The 24422-nt window shown below is 34.3% G+C and overlaps 1 protein-coding gene across 1 annotated transcript; it reads right to left on the bottom strand.

Moving 5' to 3' along the window:
- Positions 1-886: 886 nt before the first annotated feature.
- Positions 887-8733, bottom strand: LOC149226411 (ABC transporter G family member 26-like). The gene is made up of 9 exons (XM_089380192.1): positions 8515-8733; positions 4360-4640; positions 3511-3666; positions 3144-3327; positions 2716-3003; positions 2004-2285; positions 1505-1789; positions 1259-1366; positions 887-1147 (listed from the first exon to the last, which is right to left on the bottom strand). Exons 1-9 carry the CDS (start codon positions 8731-8733, stop codon positions 887-889), a joined length of 2064 nt encoding a protein of 687 aa, XP_089236318.1.
- Positions 8734-24422: the final 15689 nt, after the last annotated feature.

Below are 24422 nucleotides of genomic sequence, written 5' to 3'. Positions count from 1 at the left end.
TGGGTTAGAAAATTGCTATAGCTTTTGGATGTATGATGCAACCTCTTATAGACCTATTGTCCAAGGTTGAAAATACCACTTATATTTTTAAGCTCTGAGGGATAAGTTGATAGGTAGAATCTCTCATGCAAAAGTGCACAGAGTTATTAGGATCAAATCCCATTGAGTCCCTTGAGGTTATTTATGAAAAGTATGGGATTGAGTCAAGCACATTGGTTTCTCTTGTGGACATCAATGAAAAGCCTCCAGCATGAACTTTGTAAGGGCTCATGCATGTCTAGGCTAACCTTAAGAGTTATCCTCGCTGTCCTTGTGGGCAGAGATAGGCTAGAAATTGCTATAATGTTAAGATATATGGTGCAGCCTCTTCTAAACCCATTGTCTATGACTAAAAACACCTCTTAAAAAGGAACCCTAAGAGTTAACTCAACTAGTTGGTGTTAAATATTTGGCTATTTCCATGACAATAAATATCAAGTTTAAATCATCTTTAAATGAGATACACTATCCTATATTAACAAATTTATTAAAAATGTTAATCATGATAAACCACTCCTTAAATTTCCAATAAAATATTTCATTATATAAAAGAGAAAACATACCTCTTATATTTCAAAAATAATCAATATTACCAAATTATACCTTAAAAATAATTCTGGATATAATGTGCTAACCAAAACCCTTGAGCAAGGACAGTTTGCATGTTACCTTTGGTGCCCATCTTTATGTTTCTTAACTATGCCAAATCTAGCATCCTAAACATATTGATTCATTGAGCTACATACAAAAATACTATACAAATTTTCCACTTATACAATTGAATATAATCCTTTGCACCGCAACAATTTTTTTCCATCTCTAGATCTTTTGTTATAAATGAATGGTTTTATAGGAGCTTGATCTTGTTCAGGTAGAAGTAGGCTACAATGCGGTAGGCGAGGGCCATTAATATCAATATCCACACCTCCTGCATACCACCATCCAAGCCCATAGTCTCAAAGCTGGGAGAGCTCTGAATGCTTTTACAGCCACCTGGTCCTGTACAGTCATAGATTTGATGCGGAGAGTATTGCATTTTCACAACGAAGCGAAATCCGTAGAAGACAAATGACACATATTTCAACCACCTTATGAAGACAGGCATGTGCTGTTGTTGATTACAAGGCCATGACATTGTTTGTTAATAAGTTTGAAACAACACAAATATTATAAGCATAGACTGAAGGAAGAACTTGTGCCAAATTAAACATAAACATACCTGAATGTAAAAGCCTCCTGTGATCATGAACACAAGAAAAACAATAGATGCTACTAACCCAGTCCTTCTGATATCAGGAACTGCAGCACCTATCAACTCTCCAGTTCCCTTCATGTGAAGACAAAGTGAATCAAAACAGTGTCAATGCAGTGTGAAGACAAAGTGAATCAAAACAGTGTCAATGCAGTTATCATAGGTAGGTAAGATGACTAGGTCACAGAGTTAGGACACATAGTCGCAACTTACATGAGCTGTGATGATCACTAGATATAGACCAAGCAGGGTGAGCAAAAATGCAGAGGCAGTCCTTTGAAAATTGGCCATGAAATATACTATGCAATAGAAAATAGTTGCATAGAAAATTTGGGCCACTGTGTCACACAATGTGCTGCTCATATAGTATGCACTTAGTCTATACATGTTGGAACTTCTCTCCTTTGCCAGCAATTCTCGTTCAGTGGGAAACACAAAAACACCACCAAACAGTCCCGTTGATGCCCAATAAAGGACTAGATAGAACAACAATCCAACCTGCAGCACATATTACTGTTCTAGTTATTATCAAACACTGCATATTACAGTTCTAGTTAGTATCAAACATGTTGATTAGTATCCCATATATTTTACGCAAGGAATGCAATTTTGGGTCCAATTAAATTCTGGAGTAGATTTGTTTCTGCACAACCTATTGGCAAATTCGATAACGAAGATCATGTTTAAACAAATATTTTCTCTTATACTTCACCTGAGCTCTAAGCTGTGCTTCTGTCGACATTTCAGATTTCCACCAGAGAAATCCCAGAAGAAGGGAGACTCCAATGTTCTGTAGAAGCCTCAGTTTGCTAAAATAATCGGTTCGGCGTTGTTTGAACGTCCGTACTAAGAGTGTCGAGAATTGTTCGATCCAAGATGTAGACCATTCCTTTTTCAGATTTATTGCTTCCTGCAGCTTGCTTTTAATTTTCAGTTCTTCCATCATAATTCTTTCTTTAGGCTCCAAATCAATTTTGTACTTATCCTGTATACACTGAAGTGTATGAATGGAGTTAATTTACTAAAGCAACAATAAAGAGAAAGAAAAGGTTATATGTTTTGGAGTTTTTGGCGGGAATTTAGCGAAATAAGTTTTGGTTAAATCATGATTTTTTTATTGTTTAAAATGTGCTTTGATTGCACATATGGATTCATGATTTTTTATTGTTTAAAATGTGTTTTGATTGTATATATGGATTCACCTTCCTGAAAAAAAATTGGGCATTACAATGGTGGACAGTAACTCAAACTTGTGATTCTAATAAATCTCAAATTTGACCGATAAATATGCCAAAAAAACTCCAAAACATATAACAGATAAATTAAAACTAAACAAAAAGCAAAACATGTTGAAATATTACCCAAACAAGATTTAATATAATGACTACAAAGAAACCTAATAAGGTGAGATAATGTAAATTTACCTCAATCACCATCTGTTGTATTTCCTTTGGAGCTTGATTTCCCATTGTTATACTTGGCTCTAGTGGTGTGGAAATCATAGAGATGTCTCCTGTTGCCAAATCTAGTACAAAATCTGCAGGATTCATTGGAATATTTGGTGTAAATCCCCTGCTACCAAAATATCCCATGGCATCTCTTGCTTGACCTGAGAAAACAGGTCGTCCTTCTGATAACACCAAGAGTCTGTCGAACATATGAAAAAGCCTGCTACTCGGCTGATGTATTGTCGTAATTATGGTGGTGCCACTCTGCACATAATTCAACTTGCATGTCATAATTCTGTCTAGGTGACTGTTAAGAAGCAAAAGTAACAAATCTTCTCCTTACATATCCATAAGAACCTTCAAATATTTCAGTTGCAAGCAACATCACATATGCATTAGTGTACCTTTGCAATGTTATTAAGAACTTGCAGTAGCTTGAGTGATGTAGATGAATCAAGCCCTGATGTGGGTTCATCCAACAATAGAATGGATGGATCCACAAGTATTTCACAGGCAATACAAGTCCTCTTCTTCTCGCCTCCAGAGACACCGCGCAAAAAGTATCCACCAACTATTGTATTTCGGCATCTGGCCAATATTAAACAAAAAAATATCAAGCTGCAATGTAAATATCATCTCTCAAAATCTCTCCACATGTAGATTTTATTTTTGTTTATTCAAAGATAATGTTACATTTATATTTTATGCCTTTACATTCAATTCTAATCCCATTTATCAGGTTTAGCCTCTACACATATAAACAGAGTATACCTTTCCAAGCCAAGACTTTGAAGTGCTGCTTCTACTTTCAAAAGCTTTTGCTGTTTGCTCATATGACTCGGAAGCCTCAACTTGGCAGCAAAAACAAGTGTTTCATAAACTGTTAACTTATCATAAAGTATGTCCTCTTGTGTTACAAATCCTATCCTGCAAAAAGCAAGTTTTTTATTAGATTAATCCTACATATGGCTGTAACTCTTCAACGACCTATTTTGTTTTAGCAGATTAGCCTATTTTTTTAAGCAGATTATATTAAAAGCATAGTGGTAAATCCAAAACAAGGTCATTTTTATTTTGATTGCATATTTCAGAATACTTTGAAAATATGATGGAAAGGAACAAAGTCAATTGTTTGACTTCACTTCTATCCATCATATTTCCGAAATATTCCTAAACCTACAATCAAGTTAAGTTCAGCATCCAAACACTTAGTAAATTTCTACTCTTGCTGGACTATGACAAACCTCTGACTACTCAAATTTATGCATTTCTAAATTTATTTGTCATCTTAATGAATCTTACGAGGACGTTGAGTCTAAATCTCACTTTGAAAAACCATTTGTAATGAATGGAAAAGAAACACTTTAGTCATGAAATTATTGAATTACTACAAAAATCAGATATATCCAAGATAATTTTATTAGTATAATAAATAATCACAAAGTTAAGTTGACGGTACACAATGGTACAGTGTGAAAGTGCAAAAGCAACTCCTAAATAAATACTAAAACCATACAGATAACTTGTGCTTAATTCTGAAATATCTCTGTTAATTAAAACTACCATCTAAGCTTTTCTATAAAGTTTCAATATATGAATAACATTTAAATTCTTACTGACCTTCTCTTCAGGGCATTTGTGTAAGGGGCCTCATTGTATGTCAAAGAACCGGTCAATTTTCCTTGAATTCTTCCTCCAATAATTTTGAGCAAAGTCGTTTTCCCACTGCCTGACGGCCCCATCAAAGCCAGAATTTGTTTTGATGCTACATAACTGGTTATTCCACTCAAGATCTTCTTCCGATTCGCATGGCTTTTCACCACCCTTGTAATCTTACTTATGGGATTCCATTTGAAACTCTGTGCAGCTTGATACTGCACAGTGTATTCCAAGTCTGTAAACTGCAGAACAACTTCATGGTTAGGCCAATCAAGAAGTTCTCTGCATCACATGTCATATATACTAATGGTCTGAAAAAGGCTTATATGTCCTAGATAGATCTAAAACTTTCAAGACAAGGCTCGAAGGGCTATATACTACCTTAATAGAGATTGGAAGCAGGGAATTAGTAGTTAATTCCCCTTCTTCATTGATTATTAATGAAGTATGTGCTTCCTCTGCAGTGATCATGCTTGAAGGGTCTTTCCTTGCATATAAACAGGTAAGATATTTAATTTTTTGAAAGAGATGTTACCATAATTAGACATAAAAGTGCATGGAGAATGTATGATCATAAAGAGACACTTGGAAAAACAAACTAACAAAACAAAAAAGAACTTTACCATGTGATAGGCGGGCCACATTTTGGGCAGTCGCAGGGGTGATCTCTGGTACAAGCATCCTTGATACTGGATTCAAATCAAGATGTTTCAATAACTTGGGCAATCAAAATATAATGGAAGATGAAGTACCCACGCGGTCACAGCCTGTAACTGACAATAAAGTCAGTCTCATCAACAACTCTTTAAGTGATAGAACCATAAAATTGAGAAGTATTATAGGAAAAACTAAAATACAAGTGCAATCATATTATGGTGATGATGTCAATCAAAAATATCAACTCTTCTGAACAGTAAATTATTTTGCAAATTCTTGACTCTTCTGAACAGTAAGTTATTTTGCAAATTCTTGACTTTGAAATCCTTCAACTACTTCTCTCTTTATCAACAAAATGCCCTCTTGGAAAACATGTTTGCTCGCTAAACCTTAATTTGTTCAAAGAAAACTCCATTGGGTTGCTACCTATTTATGTGCCAAACAACCCTGAGAAAGATTTTGTGACCTGGAAATAAACCAGAACCTATGTTCTACTGAAATATTATCATTCATTTGAACTTAAGTTTCCAAGATCAGATCTAAGTTTAACATGCCCATGTTCCTCTAGCTTTTTCATGATCATTAAGTCTAATGTGTGATGATTTTCACAGTGGGTTATCAGGAAACTGCAAGACATGACATGAAACTACATCGGAATGCTTCCTATTTATGTGCAACACAACCTTGATAAACATGCTGAGCCCTGAGAATAAACCAGGTGCTACATTCTACTGAAAATTTGTCATTCCTTTAAACTGAAAGATTCTAAGATCAAAATTGAGTTTAAAAAGTCTGTGAGCCACTCTCTTAGCCGTAAACTCCATTTGCATGCAACCCATCTATTGCACCAAGACAAGAGAAGTGCTCTTACAGCCTCAAGTGGAAGACATGTCAATTCTTTCAGGGGTAAATAATTAATGTAATTTTTTAAAAGTGACTTAAGAATAAATAAGTTAGCATGAATCCATCTTAATAATTTAGATCATTTTTAATGCTTAAGAGGTATAGGTTATTTATACTAATAAATACACTAGTATAAATCTATGTAATTCTAGATCTAGAGGGCATAGAAGGTTTGTTATTGAGATATTTTAGATTTCTCGTGATGTTTAATAGATCTAGGTTAAGATAAATTTATGTTAATATGTTAAACGTTTAAAGTAGAGAAGGTTTGTTATTGAGATATTTTATATCTTTCGTAATGTTTAATAGATTTAAGTTAAGATAGATTAAGATAAATTTATGCTAATATGTTATAGAAACAAGAGAAATTTTTATACTGGGACAATAAACCAAAATCCTAGGTTCTACTGAAAATTCATCATTCCTTTTAACTAAAAGGTTATAAGTTTAAAATTGAATTTAACAAGTCTGTGTCCTGGCTTCATCATGATCATTGATAGTATAATGGATGGCAGGCGAGTCTGATGATTTTGCAATGAGTAATCAGGAAAACTGCAAAAAGTAAAATAAAATGCAATTGGGTTGGTAGCCATGATGTGCAACACAACACTCAGAAAGATTTTGTGCCCGGTAATAAAAACCAAAAACCTATTTTCTAAAGAAAAAATACCATCCATTTTAGCTGAAAGGGTTCTAAGACGAGAATTAAAATTAACGAACATGCAGGTTTTGCAATAATATGGCCATTTAAATTCTAACGAACGGCAGGTTTTGCAATAATATTGGCAATGGGTTATCACAAAAATTGGAAACGAGACATGAAACTATGTTGGCTTGCTAACCATTTATGTTCACTACAGCCCAGAGAAAGATTATGTACCCTGGAATAAACCAAAATCCTCTGTTCTATTGAAAATTTATCGTTCGTTTCAACTAAGATTCTAATATCAGAATTTAATTTAACAAGCCCGTGTCCCTCCATCCTCTTCATGATCATACAAGTCTAATGGATAGTGCCAGGTTTTACAATGATACTCCTGATGGATTATCAGAAAAACTGCAAAAACAGACAAGAAACTCCATTGGCGGGTTATCTATGTATGTGCAACACAGCCCTGAGAAAGATTTTGTGCCCTGGGAATAAAACAAAATCTTATGTTCTAGTGAAAGTTTATCATTCCTTTTAAATCAAAAAAATTCTAAGATCATAATTAAGTTTAAATCAAGTCCATGTCCTCCAAGCTTCTTCATGAGCACAAAAACTCTGCTGGATAGTCAGTTTTGCATAAATTTTACCAATGGGTTATCAGAAAAACGGTGAAACAAGACATGAAACTTCAGGTCAGTTGTGCATAAACTTTACCATGGGTTATCAGAAAAACGGTGAAACAAGACATGAAACTTCAGGTCAGTTTTGCATAAATTTTACCAATGGGTTATCAGAAAAACGGTGAAACAAGATATGGAACTTCAGGTCAGTTTTGCATAAATTTTACCAATGGGTTATCAGAAAAACGGTGAAACAAGATATGAAACTTCAGGTCAGTTTTGCATAAATTTTACCAATGGGTTATCAGAAAAACGGTGAAACAGGACCTGAAACTTCGGGACTTCATTTTTCTTCCTTATTCTTGTTAGTAAAATTATATTCCTGAAATCTGCAATTCAGATAAAAATAACTACCCTGAAATAAAACCCAAAAAAAAAAAAAAACTTTTTTTTCGTCCCTAATCAGTCAAACAGCCTGATTGTGCACTGTTATAGTTCTATCCAATCCAAAATAACTCTTTTCAGATTTCAAAGGAAAATATTACCAAGTTCCCTTTCCATTCCCATTATTACGATACTATGAGGAGTCAGACAAAAAGCCAATTCATATAAAGTTTACATTAGAACAATCCTATGTTCTGCTAAAAATTTATCAAACCTTCTAACTGCAGGACTATATGATCATAATTGCATGCAGAGCTCTGAGAACAAGAATCATACATGAATATAATGACGATGGAGCAATAACACAGCTTACACTTGCCCATGAAAACACATTAGACAATACGTAAGAAGGGCAAATTTTTTACCTGTTGAATTATTGCTTTGGAATGTAATCTATGTTGAATTATTGCTTCAGAATGTAAACTATGTGTGAGCTATAGGAATAATCCAATATAAATAACTGTGAAAACCTATATCTACAAATATAAATATAATGCTTCTTACCAGTTGAATTATTGCTTCAGAAAGTAAACTATATTCAATTATTGTTTCAGAATATAAATTATGTATGAGCGAAAACAATAATCCAATATAAATAACTGTGAAAACCTACACCTACAAATATTTTACCTTTTTCTAAAAACAGTTGCTGCCTCGGCCTCTTCAGTTCCACGTCTAGTCACTGAACTTAATCACTCCATGCATCTAGAATCTATGAGTGTCTGACTGTCTATATCCGTAATTATTTAATCAATCCATGCACCCAAAATTTAGAAGTGTCTGACTTTCTATTTTATGATTTTTTTTCTATATTTAGAAAATTTCTTTTAGTTCTGTTTTTACACTCATGCAAATAATAATAATAGTAGGGTGGCGGAGCTCGCTATCTGCAGTCGGGTTTTTCTCCATGGCTGCGCCTCCTTTATTCTCTTCTGCATGATCCCTGCTGCGAATCCGCTTCTGCCCTTCGCCCTTCATGTGTACATCTGAACTGCGGAGCTCTCGCCGAAAGCTCCCACTACACATTAAATATTGTGGCCGGACGTTCGCCTTTGACGACATCATATCATGCTAGTTGGTGTTCTGTGCCTCTCAGTCTCCGCTACTGGTCTTCTCTAGTTGGACCTCTCTGTTTGTTTGCTGAAGTGAGTGAAGGATCCTTCTCCCTCTACTGGTCTTGTCTGTTGTTTATCTGTACATTCTTGATTCTATAAGTGTGTAAATGTACTCAATGTAATAAATAAATTTAGAGATAGTTTTTTATTATTATTATAAGTAGAAAAATGTCTTTTAGATTAATTGGTTCAGTTTGATTTGAAACTTCCATTAAATTTTAATAATATGATTAATTCGAAAAATATTTAACTACAATATAAATCACAAAAATCATTTTAAATTTAACATAATATTATTATAAGATTATTTATTATTATAAATCACACATAAACGTAAACTATTATAAACAAAAATAAGAAAATATTGTTTAATTATTATATATTAAATTTATTATTTTTAAAGAGATTTTAATGAGTAAATTTGAAAATATATATATATATATGTATATGTTTAAGTATAATAAATATATTAAGGAAATGTGTACTATCTATCTGATATGGATAAAAATATTATAAATATTTTTTATTATAAATTATTTATAAATAAAGATATTTTTATATATTTTAATTTTATTAAAAAAATTAATCCATTATTTTTATTAGTAAGAAATATTATTTTTATTAAAAGGAAATTGAAAAATATAGAATAAATTTTGCTTTAAAAAAATATATATATTAATAAATTTTAATTGGAAATATTTTATTTTTTTTAAATGAATATACATGTGATAACTTTGTTTTTAAAAATGTTAACAAATAATAAGAATTATTTTTAAGTATTAACAAATGTAATAGGCATGTGATAAGTTATGCTTTTAAAAAGTTAATAGATAGTAAGAATTATTTTTAAGTATTATTTGGTTTCTCTTATGTGATTTTTATGGCAAGACTTTGCTTACTTCATTATGGATCACAAAAACTTGAATACAGATATTGTAAATATGTTAAAGATATTGTATGGTTTATATTTATTTAATAGGGATAAAAATAATATAGATAAAAAGATTTGATTCTTTTAAATAATCTATATTTCAGATGAATATTTCGGGTTTTCATAAATTTGGAGTTCTAAAGCCATCAGTAACTTGACCAAGTCATAATCACTGAACAAAAAAAATAATAATATAGAATTTTTATTCTAATATAGAGTTATTTTTATTTTATTTTCACATAGTTAAAATTACAATAATCTTTTTATTTAATTTTAATTTTACTACTTTTATAAATATTTTGAATACTCGTTTTCAATATTCTCATGACAGCAATTGCTCAATTTTAATTTTAGTTTTATTTGTACTTATTTTAATCCATCCAAAATATTTACCAGATAAAAGAATCAATATCTCTTACATACTAGGATAGAGAACTCCTCTCACACAATAAATAAATACACAAAACTAAACTAATCAATTATTTATAACCATACAACTTATTATTAAAAAAATAAATAATATATAAATAAATTAAAATTATTTATAACCATACAAATTATTATTAAAAAAATAAATAATATATAAATAAATTAAAAATATATAAATATATAAATAAAATCTGCTTTATAAAAATAGGTCTTTAAAAATTAATTATCTATTAATAAATTTCTCTTTAAAAAATAATTACCTATTAATAAATTTTACTTCATTTAAAAGTTAAAATTTTATTAAAAATATATATAAATTTGTTTTAAAAAGTTAATAAATATTAATAAATTTTACTTTATTAAAAAAAAAAATAATACAAATTATTATTAAAAAAATAAATAATATATAAATAAAGTAAAAACAAAATATATATATATATATATATATATATATATATATATATATAATTCGGTTTATAAAAATATGTCTTTAAAAATTAATTATCTATTAATAAATTTCTCTTTAAAAAATAATTACCTATTAATAAATTTTACTTTATTAAAAAATTAAAATTTTATTAAAAAAATATAAGTTTGTTTTAAAAAGTTAATAAATATTAATAAATTTTAGTTTATTAAAAAGTTAAAATTTTATTAAAAAAATTTGATAACTTTGTTTTAAAAAATTAATAATTTTACTTTATTAAAAAGTTAAAATTTTATTAAAAACTTTTGATAAGTTTGTTTTAAAAAATTAATAAATATTTCCTGGTTATAAAAGTTGTTATATTTGAAATATAAATAAATACTTTACGATGATAAATTATATAATATTTTCTTATATAAAAAGTCATTTTTAACTTTAGTTTTTATAAGTTTGTTTTTAAAAGGTTAATAAATATGTTGTTATATTTGAAAGATAAATAAATTGTAACAACTAAACTCTAGTTATATATGATAAATAAATAAAATAATTATGTTGTAATTATGCTTATCTCGGACTTTGGTTATGGACTTATTATACAATACGGAGTTATTGATTGTATTTATTATTAATTCTGTAGACTTGACAATCCCGGAGGTTTATAATGGTGAAATAATTTACACAGATTACAACGAGGGTGTATAGATTGGTTTTTAATGCACATGATACGCGAGGTGATCCCTCCATCCTTGCCCAGATTTTGATTTGTTGTCTCTTGTACTCGGAGACACGTGGCAGAGAGCTGTGGCAGGAGACTATACGCACTGGCCAGCTGGTTCAGGTTGCTCGAGCCATCTGTTTGGTATTACACCCGTTGATTTGGTTCTCGCGATCCGACAGCAGAGGAGACTTAGGGTTTCATTCCCTAACTAACTCTTCGCGCTCGGCATCTGTGTGGTTCATTGTTACTACTTCTCTTGGCATTCTTGCTGCTCCGCGAGGGTTTGCACTGCTGAGGGTTTCATTCCGTCCTCTGTATCTTCTGAGGGTTGTGATGGCAATGGCATCAGTTACTACAGAGTTAGGTAATCCCACTGGGTTGGTGTTCTGTCGTTTTGTTGACCTGCACCATAAGAATGCTATAGAACTGGGTTTCAGTCTGGCACAGTGTTTAACGCTTTGCCTTTGCTACACATGGATGACTCATGGAACCTCAAACGCTGCAGGAGATAACCGGTTCCAAGATTTAGTTGCGGAAGGTGAGGTTCTATGCATTTTCTGTTTCATAGCTTGAAGAGTTTTATTCCTCGTTTTAAGGTTTACTAATTTTACATTTCCCTTATGGTTGTTCAATGGATGGCAAATAGGAGGGCTACCCCACATGGAAACCTTCCACTCTCAGGTAAGAGCTCCCCACTTGGTTTTTGTTCTATGGCTTTACAATATTCTCATAGAGGTTTACTGACTTAATGTCTCGGATTTTCATGTCAGGTATATACACAATGCTTTTCGGTTATTTGTTTGATAATGGCCACTACCCTCAAGAGCTTAAGCGCTTACGGCGATGCTATTGACTCTTCTAGGTTGGACTCTTTACTTCTGGGCATGAATTAAGTTATGAGAAACACTACTCATATGGTCGTGAACAGAGACTAAGTCTCTTATCGAGCTTTTAGCTGACAAAACAACTCGAGTTTATTGCTCTGTTTTGAATTTGTAAATAATTAGTTAAGCGTAGATGTTTGATGGAATATTGTGTAAGGAATTTTTGTAGTTTTTGGGAAAACTCTCATTCTGAAGTTGATGAAGGTTTTATGGGTTTCTCTTCCTATAGAAAAGTCATAAATTTGTTATGCGGTCCTCTTAGGTGAACCGATTCATGTCGACCAATACTGAGCACTGAATGTTTAACTTATTGTATTAGAACCTACTTAACTTATTCTGCCTGTTATGTATTTTTGGGAAGGCAATGAAATTATCTTCTTTTGCTTTTTGGTTGCATTCTGGGCTGAGAATGCCCTTCTTTTATTTATGCAAGCATTCGTTGTTTTTTATTGACAATTTCTGAAAGAATCTGATCAGGAATTAGTTTGAGATAATTATACTATTTTGAACAATCGCTCTGCTATGTTTTCATGGTTGTTGTAGTTTGAGTTATGGTATCCTAAACCTACATCAAAATAATACATGAATACTGTCTTTACATTCTTACCAAAGTTTGTAAGGGGTGCACAGGTTATTCTACAGATTCTCTAATAAAAGTGCATTTCGCTTGTCTTACTTCTGTATCCTAATAGTTCACCCTTGATATTTAGGAACAATGAATCATAATGATTGAATGAGCACTTTCTTCCATCTTTGCTATGTTATTTGGTAATTCCACAGTTACTAGCATAAACTGTCTAAAATTTTATATATGAGAAAAAGTACTTCTATTTCCTGTAATCATGCATTTTTCAAGATATTGATCTTCTAAATATAGTTTGCTATTTAAGAAATTATTCTAATGTCAGTTCAGGAATAACAAATTTTACTCTGTCATTAAGTTTAATCTTCACAGTCTAGTATTAATCTAGGAAGAAACTGCCTATAATACTTATCTGTTCAACCTACAATTTCCCAATATTTCTAGAAAGTCTCTCCTCCCAGCCACGAGTCTGGCAATGACGTCCAGACTCTCCCCCGAGCACTTTTGTTGGTTCACAGTTAATCTTTCCAGCTACAGTCAAGTACCTTGGGTTGCTGGACTCCTGTCCGGCCTCAAGTCCTGTACTTCTTCTGACTGTTCCTGAGAATTCTCCCACTAGTTTGTTTCACCCAGCTCTAGGATACTCTCCTGGATTCTCTTTTTCCCCATCTAATTCTCCCTACAAGGTAGATGGGTAATTGTTTTTCCATAACTGTTTCTTTTAAATAATGTAACAGTTTCTATTTTGTTAAAATATCATTACCAATAATTTAGGTAACCATAAAAAATATGTTTCTTGTGTTGGCATTATGATACAAGTGTTGTCCTTGATGGCAACTCACACAGATGACAGATCATAGTGCAGCAGGTCAGTAGCAAAGAATTGATGATCAGACTACAAAGAATGAAGAAAGAAGAGTATATATGCAGGTTAACTATATACCAAGTCGCGTACATATGCAGGTTATACGTAGGTTCACTACGTACCAAGTCGCGTATATACACAGGTTTGCTATATACCAAGTAGGGTATACATGCAGGTTCACTATATACAAAGGCACGTATACACACGGGATTGTTGATCAAAAGTCGCGTATGCGTATGCATGCACTTTCATGCATGGAAAAGTGCATACATGTGGGAAAGCTTGTTTTTGGGTCTGTGGTATTTAGACCTATGGTTTTGATCCTTGGTATTGCGTCTGAAGTGTTGAACCCAGGTATTCGGTCCCTAGTATTGTTTCTCAATGGTTTTGGACCATGGTATTGAGTAAGGCCTAAGACTATAAAAGGAGAAGAAGATCATTAAGCAAAGGCATGGAGAAAGTCTTGAATATCTGATGAAGTATGAGATCCAGTATGCAGGTTATGGGTTCATGATGCATGGCTTGATCTAAGCTAAGGAGGAATCTCAACGGTTGATGGAGAACAAGATCTAAGGATGGATTGAGATCTTAAGGCTTGGAATGTTTATCATTATATGGTTTGATTATGGATAGACTAGATCTAAATTATTGACGCATGTTTTATTGTATGAATGTTATGATCTGGGTATGACTGATGTCTGAAACAACCGCAAAGTTATGAGTAAATATTTGCAGATCTGTACGCGGGTTGGCTTTGATGAAAGTGCGTATGTACACGGGTTTGGTTCTTCATAGTAGCGTATACATTATGAAATATGATCATTGAAGTTGCAGTTGGATCTGGTTATTGTTGCAAAGTTCTGTTGTCTGTTCTGTGTTCTGGTGACTGTGTTGTTGACAGGGTTTCAGTGTTTCAGTATTAGGTGATTCATAGATTGATGATGCAGGTGTAGTTGATGGGTGTATTGCTGTGATGATTAATTTTGTGCTTCAATGTTGTTGATGGGTCCAGTATGAAAATTGGATAAAACGTGGCCTTCATATTATGATGATGTGTTCCATGAGTATCAAGTCTGAAAATTTATGAAATGTGGTACCTGGAGGAAGAAAGAGAAGGTTGTAGCCTTCTGTAAGTCGGCACCTACGTACTAGTGCATCAGCTAGTACAAAAACTAAGGGGGTGGTATCTCCCTTCCAATAGCAGCTGGAAAACGAGTGAAGGTTGGAGCATTCAGTAGGCCGGCACCTACGTACTAGTAAAAGGATCGGCTAGAACAAGAGCTAAGGGGGTTGCAGCTCCCTTCTAGGAGAAGCTTGAGAATGAGAGAAGGTTGTAGCCTTCTACAGGTAGAAGCCTGTGTACTGGTATAAGACTGCACCAGTACAGAAATATTGTAAAAAGAAGTTTCTTATTAAAATAAGATAGAGATGACTTGCAGCAGGTGGTTTTCACCCACATTGGGTTTCCACCTTATATCATGGTGTTCATGTGTGCTTCTTGTGTGTGATGATCTGTTCTGTTTTACTGCTCCTGTTTACTGTTCATATGGCTAATAATGTTCTGATGCACTCATTAAGGATCAACTAACTGAATCATAAGTTTACTGGATATACGCTTGTTGCACTACACACAGTTGCGTATACACGCGGTTTGCCTTAACTGAAGTAGCGTATATGAATCTTAATATGGAAATGAAAAAGTTATATTGATTTAATAATACTGATTCACCCCCCCCCCCCCCCCCTCTCAGTATTATTTCTAACAATTGGTATCAGAGTAGGTCCTTTGGTAGAAGCTTGATCGCTTGAAGGAGATCCTTAGAATAATGGGAAAGAAGCTTAAGAAGAAAGCATCTAAGAAGAAGAAGACATCTCAAAATAACTATGACAGTGGGAGAATCGATTGGGGAATATGTGGGAGAAGCACTTCAGATTCAGAATCACTTCAAAATGAAGATGAACTATCAGGTATGAATTTGTTATCCTCTGGTGATACACTTATCTATCCATTTGAAGATGATGAAAGTGATAGTGAAACAACTGAATTTGCTCTTATGGGTGAGAAAGAAAGATATCAAATAGAGGTAGAATTTAAAAGGCTTATAGACAAAATTAGAGATCAACAAGATCTATTGCACAAAAGGGAATGTATCTCCAAAGAAGAAGTTACCAAACTAAAAGCTCAACTAGAGGAAGGAAACAAGGTAAGGAAGCTATTCAAGGAAAAGGAAGATCAATGTCAAAAGTTGCAAGATGAAGTGACATCATTAAGAAATGAAGTAAATGAAAGGAGCACAACAATCAAGAAACTTAGAGAAAGATCCAGTTACTATGAAATTCTTGAAGCTACGATTCTCTCGCTAAAGAAGATCTTGAAGAATCAAATAAGCAGAATAAAGAACTACTCCAAGCTCTTGACAAACAAGAAAATGAAGTTCTTGAACTAAGACATCAGTTGGAAGAAGGAAGAAAAGCTGAAGAAAAAATGAAGAAGCAGTATCATGAAAAGGAGGAGCAACATCAGATTGAGGTAAATATTCTAAAAGATAACTTAGAATAAAAGGATAAGCTCTTATGATTTCAAGATAGTACTAAGATCTTGGATGATATTCTTAGTAGTAAAAGGTCTCCTGCTATCAAAACTGGCCTTGGTTTTTATGAATCTGTTGAAGATGCATCTAGCTCACAAGGAGAGGCAAGGAATTCTAATGAGAAATCTAAAATAATCAACAAGGAGATGAGAGGACTACCCCATCAATAGCCAAGGAAAGAAATTCTTCAAAGAAAATATTTTACTCCTCCGATGAATAATGTTGAATGTTATGTATGTCATAATCTTTGACATGTTACAGCCAAATGCAGAAGAAGAATGGTTCAAGACCATCACACAGAAAGACCATCATGTTCCAGGTACTTTAAGGGATATTGCTTTGCTTGCAATATGTTTGGTCACAGAGTTGTTGATTGCTACATAAGGAATATGAAACATGTGAGATGTTATGAATGTAACAAGCTTGGACATATAGCTAAGGATTGCAGGAACAAAGTACGGCACCATACCAAAAGGAGAAAACATCATCACACTTGAAGATATGGAAGAAGAAGGAAGTATAGACAGAAAGATGTGGCACAGCACAATATATAGACATAATAGACTCAGAGGGAGCTGAAAGTGTAAAACTTCAGTGTCCTAAATCTCATATGCAAGTTTCATAAAGGGAAGTCGCGTATATACGCGAGCTAGTTACTGCATAGTCGCATATATGTTAGTTTGAGGAAAAGCAGTAGGGACAGGCTCAGAAAAAGGGTCTGATATGATTCAGTCCATTATTTGCTCTGTTTGATAATGGTTACAATATGCTAATGATGTGTGGAAATGTCTTGACACTTTTAAGATGTTTTAAAGTGTTTTGATCCTAAATTAATGATGATGATGCCTTGATACTTCTTCTTCAAATATGCATGATCAGATCTAACAGTGAACAGATGGCACAGATTCAGGGAGAGCATATGCTTTTAATAATGCATTGTTGGCATTATGGCTAGTAGTCCTTGGTAATGATGCTTATATGGCTAAATGATATATCTTGCTATGATATGATTATGATTTATCCATGACAAAATCTCATATGATTCTTTGGGGTTACATAGTTGGTGTTCAGATCATATTTGTGGTTGATTCTCTGATGATGCATATATGGTGCTTATATGGTGATCTTCATAAGGATAAGGAGAAGTGCAAAGCTTGAAGACACATCTTCATTACTTGATGTCGAGTCACTCATATGCTGCTGTCATCATATGCATAAAGATCATATAATACAGTTATGATGAAAGATTCCTATAGTTCTTGGCGCTCATGTGGATGAGGATTGTTGCCGTTGATGATATCAAGAATTCTTGACAAATGATCTTGAGATCAAGATACATAGTGCTGGATACATGAATGATTACTCAAAGTTACATTGTTGGAGACATGATGATGATGAGTTCTTACCTATATGATGATAGGTTGATACTTACACGTGTTGATTGATGCAGATGTTCCCAAAGTGATGATACTTGGATCATGCAAATCTTGATGAGACGGCTATGGTGTTTTTCACATATGATATAATGTGAATGATTTTGTTGACAGATGCTTATGGAGCAAATCATACATGGTCTTATTTAGATGTTTGGTCTCTGTTATAAATGTCATGTAAAGGTCATATCAAGACTCATGATGTAATAGTTTGTCTCTATCTATTGTCGTCATTTGATGAATCCCTTTTGGTCATATGATGTAATTCATACCCCACTGTGCATGGGAAAGATGATGTAATATTTCAGTCATGTATAAACAATTGGTATCCCCACTTGGGTGGGTGGATGAGTCAATATTGGTATATCCCCACTTGGTTGGGAGATGGATGTATGTTTCAGCCTTTGGTGATAGGAAGGTCATTTATGATAGAGTCATGTTCTTCTTGTAGAACATATTTTTGCAGACCTTGCTTACAGTTAGGGGGAGCATGAACAACACTCTTCAGCAGAGCAGAGATTTCAGCATGTACTTAGAGGGAGCATGGACAGATTGGTACATCTTGGCATATACAAAGGGGGAGCTCAATCAGCAGGTACTCGGGGGGAGTATGGACAGTGGAATGTATATCAAGGAAGATAATATCTTGGTTCGCCCTTTGCCCTTGATGTCAAAGGGGGAGAGTGACTTGCTATGGTTGTTTCCATCAAGTCCAAAGGGGAAGATCGTTGGCATTATGATGCATGTGTTGTACTTGATGGCAACCCACTTGTAGCAAAACATCTCACTTATACATAACTAGATGAATCTACAGAAGAGAGATCAGATGTGACAGAACACATGGGATGCAGGGCAGCTCAAAGGAATCAGCTCAGATGTAATGTACAATGACAACTCATTAAGTTAACAGTTCTTAGCATGGCAAGTTATCTTTGCCATCAAGTCCAAAGGGGGAGATTGTTGGCATTATGATACAAGTGTTGTCCTTGATGGCAACTCATACAGATGACAGATCATAGTGCAGGAGGTCAGTAGCAAATAATTTATGATCAGACTACAAAGAATGAAGAAAGAAGAGTATATACGCAGGTTCACTATATACCAAGTCACGTACATATGCAGGTTATACGCAGGTTCACTATGTACCAAGTTGCATATATACACAAGTTCACTATATACCAAGTAGGGTATATAGGCAGGTTATACACACAGGTTCACTAGATACAAAGGCACGTATACACGCGGGATTACTAATCAAAAGTCGCATATGCGTATGCACGCACTTTCATTCAAGGAAGAGTGTGTACATGTGGGAAAGATTATTTTTGGGTCCGTGGTATTTAGACCTATGGTTTTGGTCCTTGGTATTGCGTCCGAAGTGTTGAACCCAAGTATTGGGTCCCTAGTATTGGTTCTTAATGGTTTTGGACCATGGTATTGAGTAAGGCCTAAGATTATAAAAGGAGAAGAAGATCATTAAGCAAAGGCATGGAGAAAGTCTTGAATATCTAATGTAGTATGAGATCCAATATGCAGGTTATGGGTTCATGGTGCATGTCTTGATCTAAGCTAAGGAGGAATCTCAACGGTTGATGGAGAACAAGATCTAAGGATGGATCGAGATCGTAAGGCTTGGAATGTTTATCATCATATGGTTTGATTATGGATAGACTAGATCTAAATTATTGACGCATGTTTTATTGTATGAATGTTATTATCTGGGTATGACTGATGTCTGAAATAGCCACAAAGTTATGAGTAAATATTTGCAGATCTGTATGCGGGTTGGCTTTGGTGAAAGCGCGTATGTACACGGGTTTGGTTCTTCATAGTAGCGTATACATTATGAGATATGATAATTGAAGTTCCAGTTGGATCTGGTTATTGTTGCAAAGTTCTGTTGTCTGTTCTGTGTTCTGGTGACTATGTTGTTGACAGGGTTTCAGTGTTTCAGTATTGGGTGATTTAGAGATTGATGATGCAGGTGTAGTTGATGGGTGTATTGCTGTGATGATTAATTTTGTGCTTCAATGTTGTTGATGGGTCCAGTATGAAACTTGGATGAAACGTGGCCTTCAGATTATGATGATGTGTTCCATGAGTATCCAATCTGGGAATTTATGAAACATGGTACCTGGAGGAAGAAAGAGAAGGTTGTAGCCTTCTATAGGTCGGCACCTACGTACTAGTGCATCAGCTAGTACAAAAGCTAAGGGGGTGGTAGCTCCCTTCCAATAGAAGCTGGAAAATGAGTGAAGCTTGGAGCATTCAGTAGGCCGGCACCTACGTACTAGTAAAAGGATTGGCTAGTAAAAGAGCTAAGGGGGTTGCAGCTCCCTTCCAGGAGAAGTTGGAGAATTAGAGAAGGTTGTAGCCTTCTACAGGTAGAAGCCTGTGTACTGGTATAAGACTGCACCAGTACAGAAATATTGTAAAAAGAAGTTTCTTATTAAAAGAAGATAGAGACGACTTGCAGCAGGTGGTTTTCACCAACATTGGTTTTCCACCTTATATCATGGTGCTCATGTGTGCTTCTTGTGTGTGATGATCTGTTCTGTTTTAGTGCTCCTGTTTATTGTTCATATGGCTAATAATGTTCTGATGCACTCATTAAGGATCAACTAACTAAATCATAAGTTTACTGGATATACGCTTGTTGCACTACACACAGTTGTGTATACACGTGGTTTTCCTTAACTAAAGTAGCGTATATGAATCTTAATATCGAAATGAAAAAGTTATATTGATTTAATAATACTAATTCACCCCCCCCCCCCCCCAGTATTATTTCCAACAATTGGTATCAAAGCAGGTCCTTTGGTAGAAGCTTGATCGCTTGAAGGAGATCCTTAAAACAATGGGAAAGAAGCTTAAGAAGAAAGGGTCTAAGAAGAAGAATACATCTCAGAAGAACTATGACAGTGGGAGAATCGATTGGGGAATATGTGGGAGAAGCACTTCAGATTCAGAATCACTTCATAATGAAGATGAACTATCAGGTATGAATTTGTTATCCTCTGGTGATACACTTATCTATCCATTTGAAGATGATGAAAGTGATAGTGAAACAACTGAATTTTCTCTTATGGGTGAGAAAGAAAGATATCAAATAGAGGCAGAATTTAAAAGGCTTACAGAAAAAATTAGAGATCAACAAGATCTATTGCACAAAAGGGAATGTATCTCCAAAGAAGAAGTTACCAAACTAAAATCTCAACTAGAGGAAGGAAACAAGGTAAGGAAGCTATTCAAGGAAAAGGAAGATCAATGTCAAAAGTTGCAGGATGAAGTGACATCATTAAGAAATGAAGTAAATGAAAGGAGCACAACAATCAAGAAACTCAGAGAAAGATCCAGTTACTATGAAAGTCTTGAAGCTACGATTCTCTCGCTAAAAGAAGATCTTGAAGAATCAAATAAGCAGAATAAAGAACTACTCCAAGCTCTTGAAAAACAAGAAAACGAAGTTCTTGAACTAAGACATCAGTTGGAAGAAGGAAGAAAAGCTGAAGAAAAAATGAAGAAGCAGTATCATGAAAAGGAGGAGCAACATCAGATTGAGGTAAATATTCTAAAAGATAACTTAGAAGAAAAGGATAAGCTCTTACGATTTCAAGATAGTACTAAGATCTTGGATGATATTATTAGTAGTAAAAGGTCTCCTGCTATCAAAACTGGCCTTGGTTTTTATGAATCTGTTGAAGATGAATCTAGCTCACAAAGAGAGGCAAGGAATTCTAATGAGAAATCTAAAATAATCAACAAGGAGATGAGAGGACTACCCCATCAACAGCCAAGGAAAGAAATTCTTCAAAGAAAATCTTTTACTCCTCCGATGAATAATGTTGAATGTTATGTATGTCATAATCTTGGACATGTTGCAGCCAGATGCAGAAGAAGAATGGTTCAAGACCATCACACAGAAAGACCATCACGTTCCAGGTACTTTAAGGGATATTGTTTTTCTTGCAATATGTTTTGTCACAGAGATGTTGATTGCTACAGAAGGAATATGAAACATGTGAGATGTTACGCATGTAACAAGCTTGGACATATAGCTAAGGATTGCAGGAACAAAGTACGGGCATCATACCAAAAGGAGAAAACATCATCACACTTGAAGATATGGAAGAAGAAGGAAGTACAGACAGAAAGATGTGGCACATCACAATATATAGACATAACAGACTCAGAGGGAGCTAAAAGTGTAAAACTTCAGTGTCCTAAATCTCATACGCAAGTTTCATAAAGGGAAGTCGCGTATATACGCGATTTAGTTACTACATAGTCGCGTATATGTTAGTTTGAGGAAAAGCAGTAGGGACAGGCTCAGAAAAAGGGTCTGATATGATTCAGTCCATTATTTGCTCTGTTTGATAATGGTTACAATATGCTAATGATGTGTGGAAATGTCTTGACACTTGTAAGATGTTTTAAAGTGTTTTGATCCTAAATTAATGATGATGATGCCTTGATACTTCTTGCTGATATATGCATGATCAGATCTGACAGTGAACAGATGGCACAGGTTCAGGGGGAGCATATGCTTTTAATAATGCATTGTTGGCATTATGGCTAGTAGTCCTTGGTAATGATGCTTATATGGCTAAATGATATATCTTGCTATGATATGATTACGAGTTATCCATGAAAAAAACTCATATGATTCTTTGGGGTTACATAGTTGGTGTTCAGATCAGACTTGTGGTTGATTCTCTGATGATGCATATATGGTGCTTATATGGTGATCTTCATAAGGATAAGGAGAAGTACAAAGCTTGAAGACACATCTTCATTACTTGATGTCAAGTCACTATTATGTTGTTGTCGTCATATGCATAAAGATCATATAATACAGTTATGATGCATGATTCCTATAGTTCTTCGCGCTCATGTGGATGAGGATTGTTGCTATTGATGATATCAAGAAGTCTTGACAAATGATCTTGAGATCAAGATACATAGTGCTGGATACATGAATGATTACTCAAAGTTGCATTGTTTGAGACCTAATGATGATGAGTTCTTACCTATATGATGATAGGTTGATACTTACACATGTTGATTGATGCAGATGTTCCCAAAGTGATGATACTTGGATCATGCAAATCTTGATGAGATGGCTATGGTGTTTTTCACATATGATATCATGTGAATTATTTTGTTGACAGATGCTTTCCGCGCAGCGAAAGCCTGAACAAGTGCTTATCAAAGAATTAAAGGAGTCTCTTGGGACAGCTACAAATGTAGCTGCCTGTAATAATTCCAGCGCCCTTTCTATTAGCTCAACTCAGCAAAATAGCGTTGCTTCTCAGGTTGCTGCCTGCAGTCTTAACAAGAACTCCTCAAACTCGCTCAACTATCTTAGCAATAAATCTATAGTAGTCAATCTTTCTCAGCTAGTGTTAGATGATAACTTAAAACTGCTCCTTGAAAAAGGTTTAAATTTTGCAGTATCCCCAGCCAAAATTCCTATATCAGATATCATAAGTAACATTGAAGTCATTATAAAAAACAATGACCAAAATACAGCGGAGGAAATTAGACAAGATGTTTCCAGAATTCTCAGAAATGCCAGGCCTCCCCCGCGCAACATATCCAAAGAAGAAGCCATAGCCCTAAAAAAAATCAAGAATAACAAAAACATTATAATCTTAAAAGCCGACAAAGGTAATGCCACGGTTATCATGAATAGGACTGATTATGAGCATAAAATGGAAGAACACTTAAACAATAGTGGTTGTTATAGAGTTTTGAACAAAGACCCTAGCAGCAAAATTCTTCGCCAAGTAAGTGAGAAAATTAAAAACTCCTCTCTTGATGCCTCCATTAAGAAAAGATTAATTCCTAACAATGCCATTATCCCTAGAATTTATGGAGTGCCTAAAATCCATAAATCTGGTATTCCATTAAGACCTATAGTAAACACTATAGGATCTCCCACTTACTGGTTAGCTAAATATCTAGCAAGCAAACTTAGACCTTTATCCGGTAACACTCCCTCTTACATCAAAGATTCTGCTTCCTTCATAGAATGGATCAAAAACCTAGAATTTAATGACAAGGACCTAATGGTTAGCTTTGACGTGGTGTCTCTCTACACTATGATTCCAGTAGATGAAGCATTAGAAGTCTTGAAGAAAATTACAGACCTTGAAACAGTGGAACTTATAAGCATTTGCCTTAAATCTTCATACTTCAGTTTTAAGGGAAAAATTTATGAGCAAACTCATGGTGTTGCAATGGGTTCTCCATTATCACCATTAATTGCCAATCTCTACATGGAACACTTTGAGAAAATGGCCCTCAGATCTTTCCCCTTTACCCCTGAAGAATGGAAACGACTTGTAGATGACATTTTTGCTAAATGGAGCCATGGTTTGGATAAGCTGAAGGAATTTTTATCTCATTTAAATAGCCTCCCCAAACACATAAAATTCACCATTGAGATTGAACAAGACAACCAGCTCCCCTTCTTAGATGTCCTCCTTACCAAGAAAAATGGCAAACTTAGCCACCAGGTCTTCAGAAAGCAGACACACACTGACAGGTATCTTCATGCAAACTCCCACCACCATCCAAAACAGAAAGTTGGTGTCATCAAAACCCTAACCACCAGAGCCTCCAGAATCTCTGACCCGGAACATTTAGAAGCAGAACTTGTCCATCTCCATGAAGTCTTTTTAAATAATGGCTATCAAAATCACACTATCCATAAAATAATTAAAGATTCCATAACCAATAAACAAAAAAGAAAATCTCTTGAAAACCCTAG

The sequence above is a fragment of the Pinus tabuliformis genome, chromosome J (genome assembly GCF_031772625.1).
Source record: "Pinus tabuliformis cultivar Carrire ecotype Pingquan chromosome J, CPIR1, whole genome shotgun sequence".
Taxonomy (NCBI): Eukaryota; Viridiplantae; Streptophyta; class Pinopsida; order Pinales; family Pinaceae; genus Pinus; species Pinus tabuliformis.
This window is presented reverse-complemented; position numbering and strand designations above follow the sequence as displayed.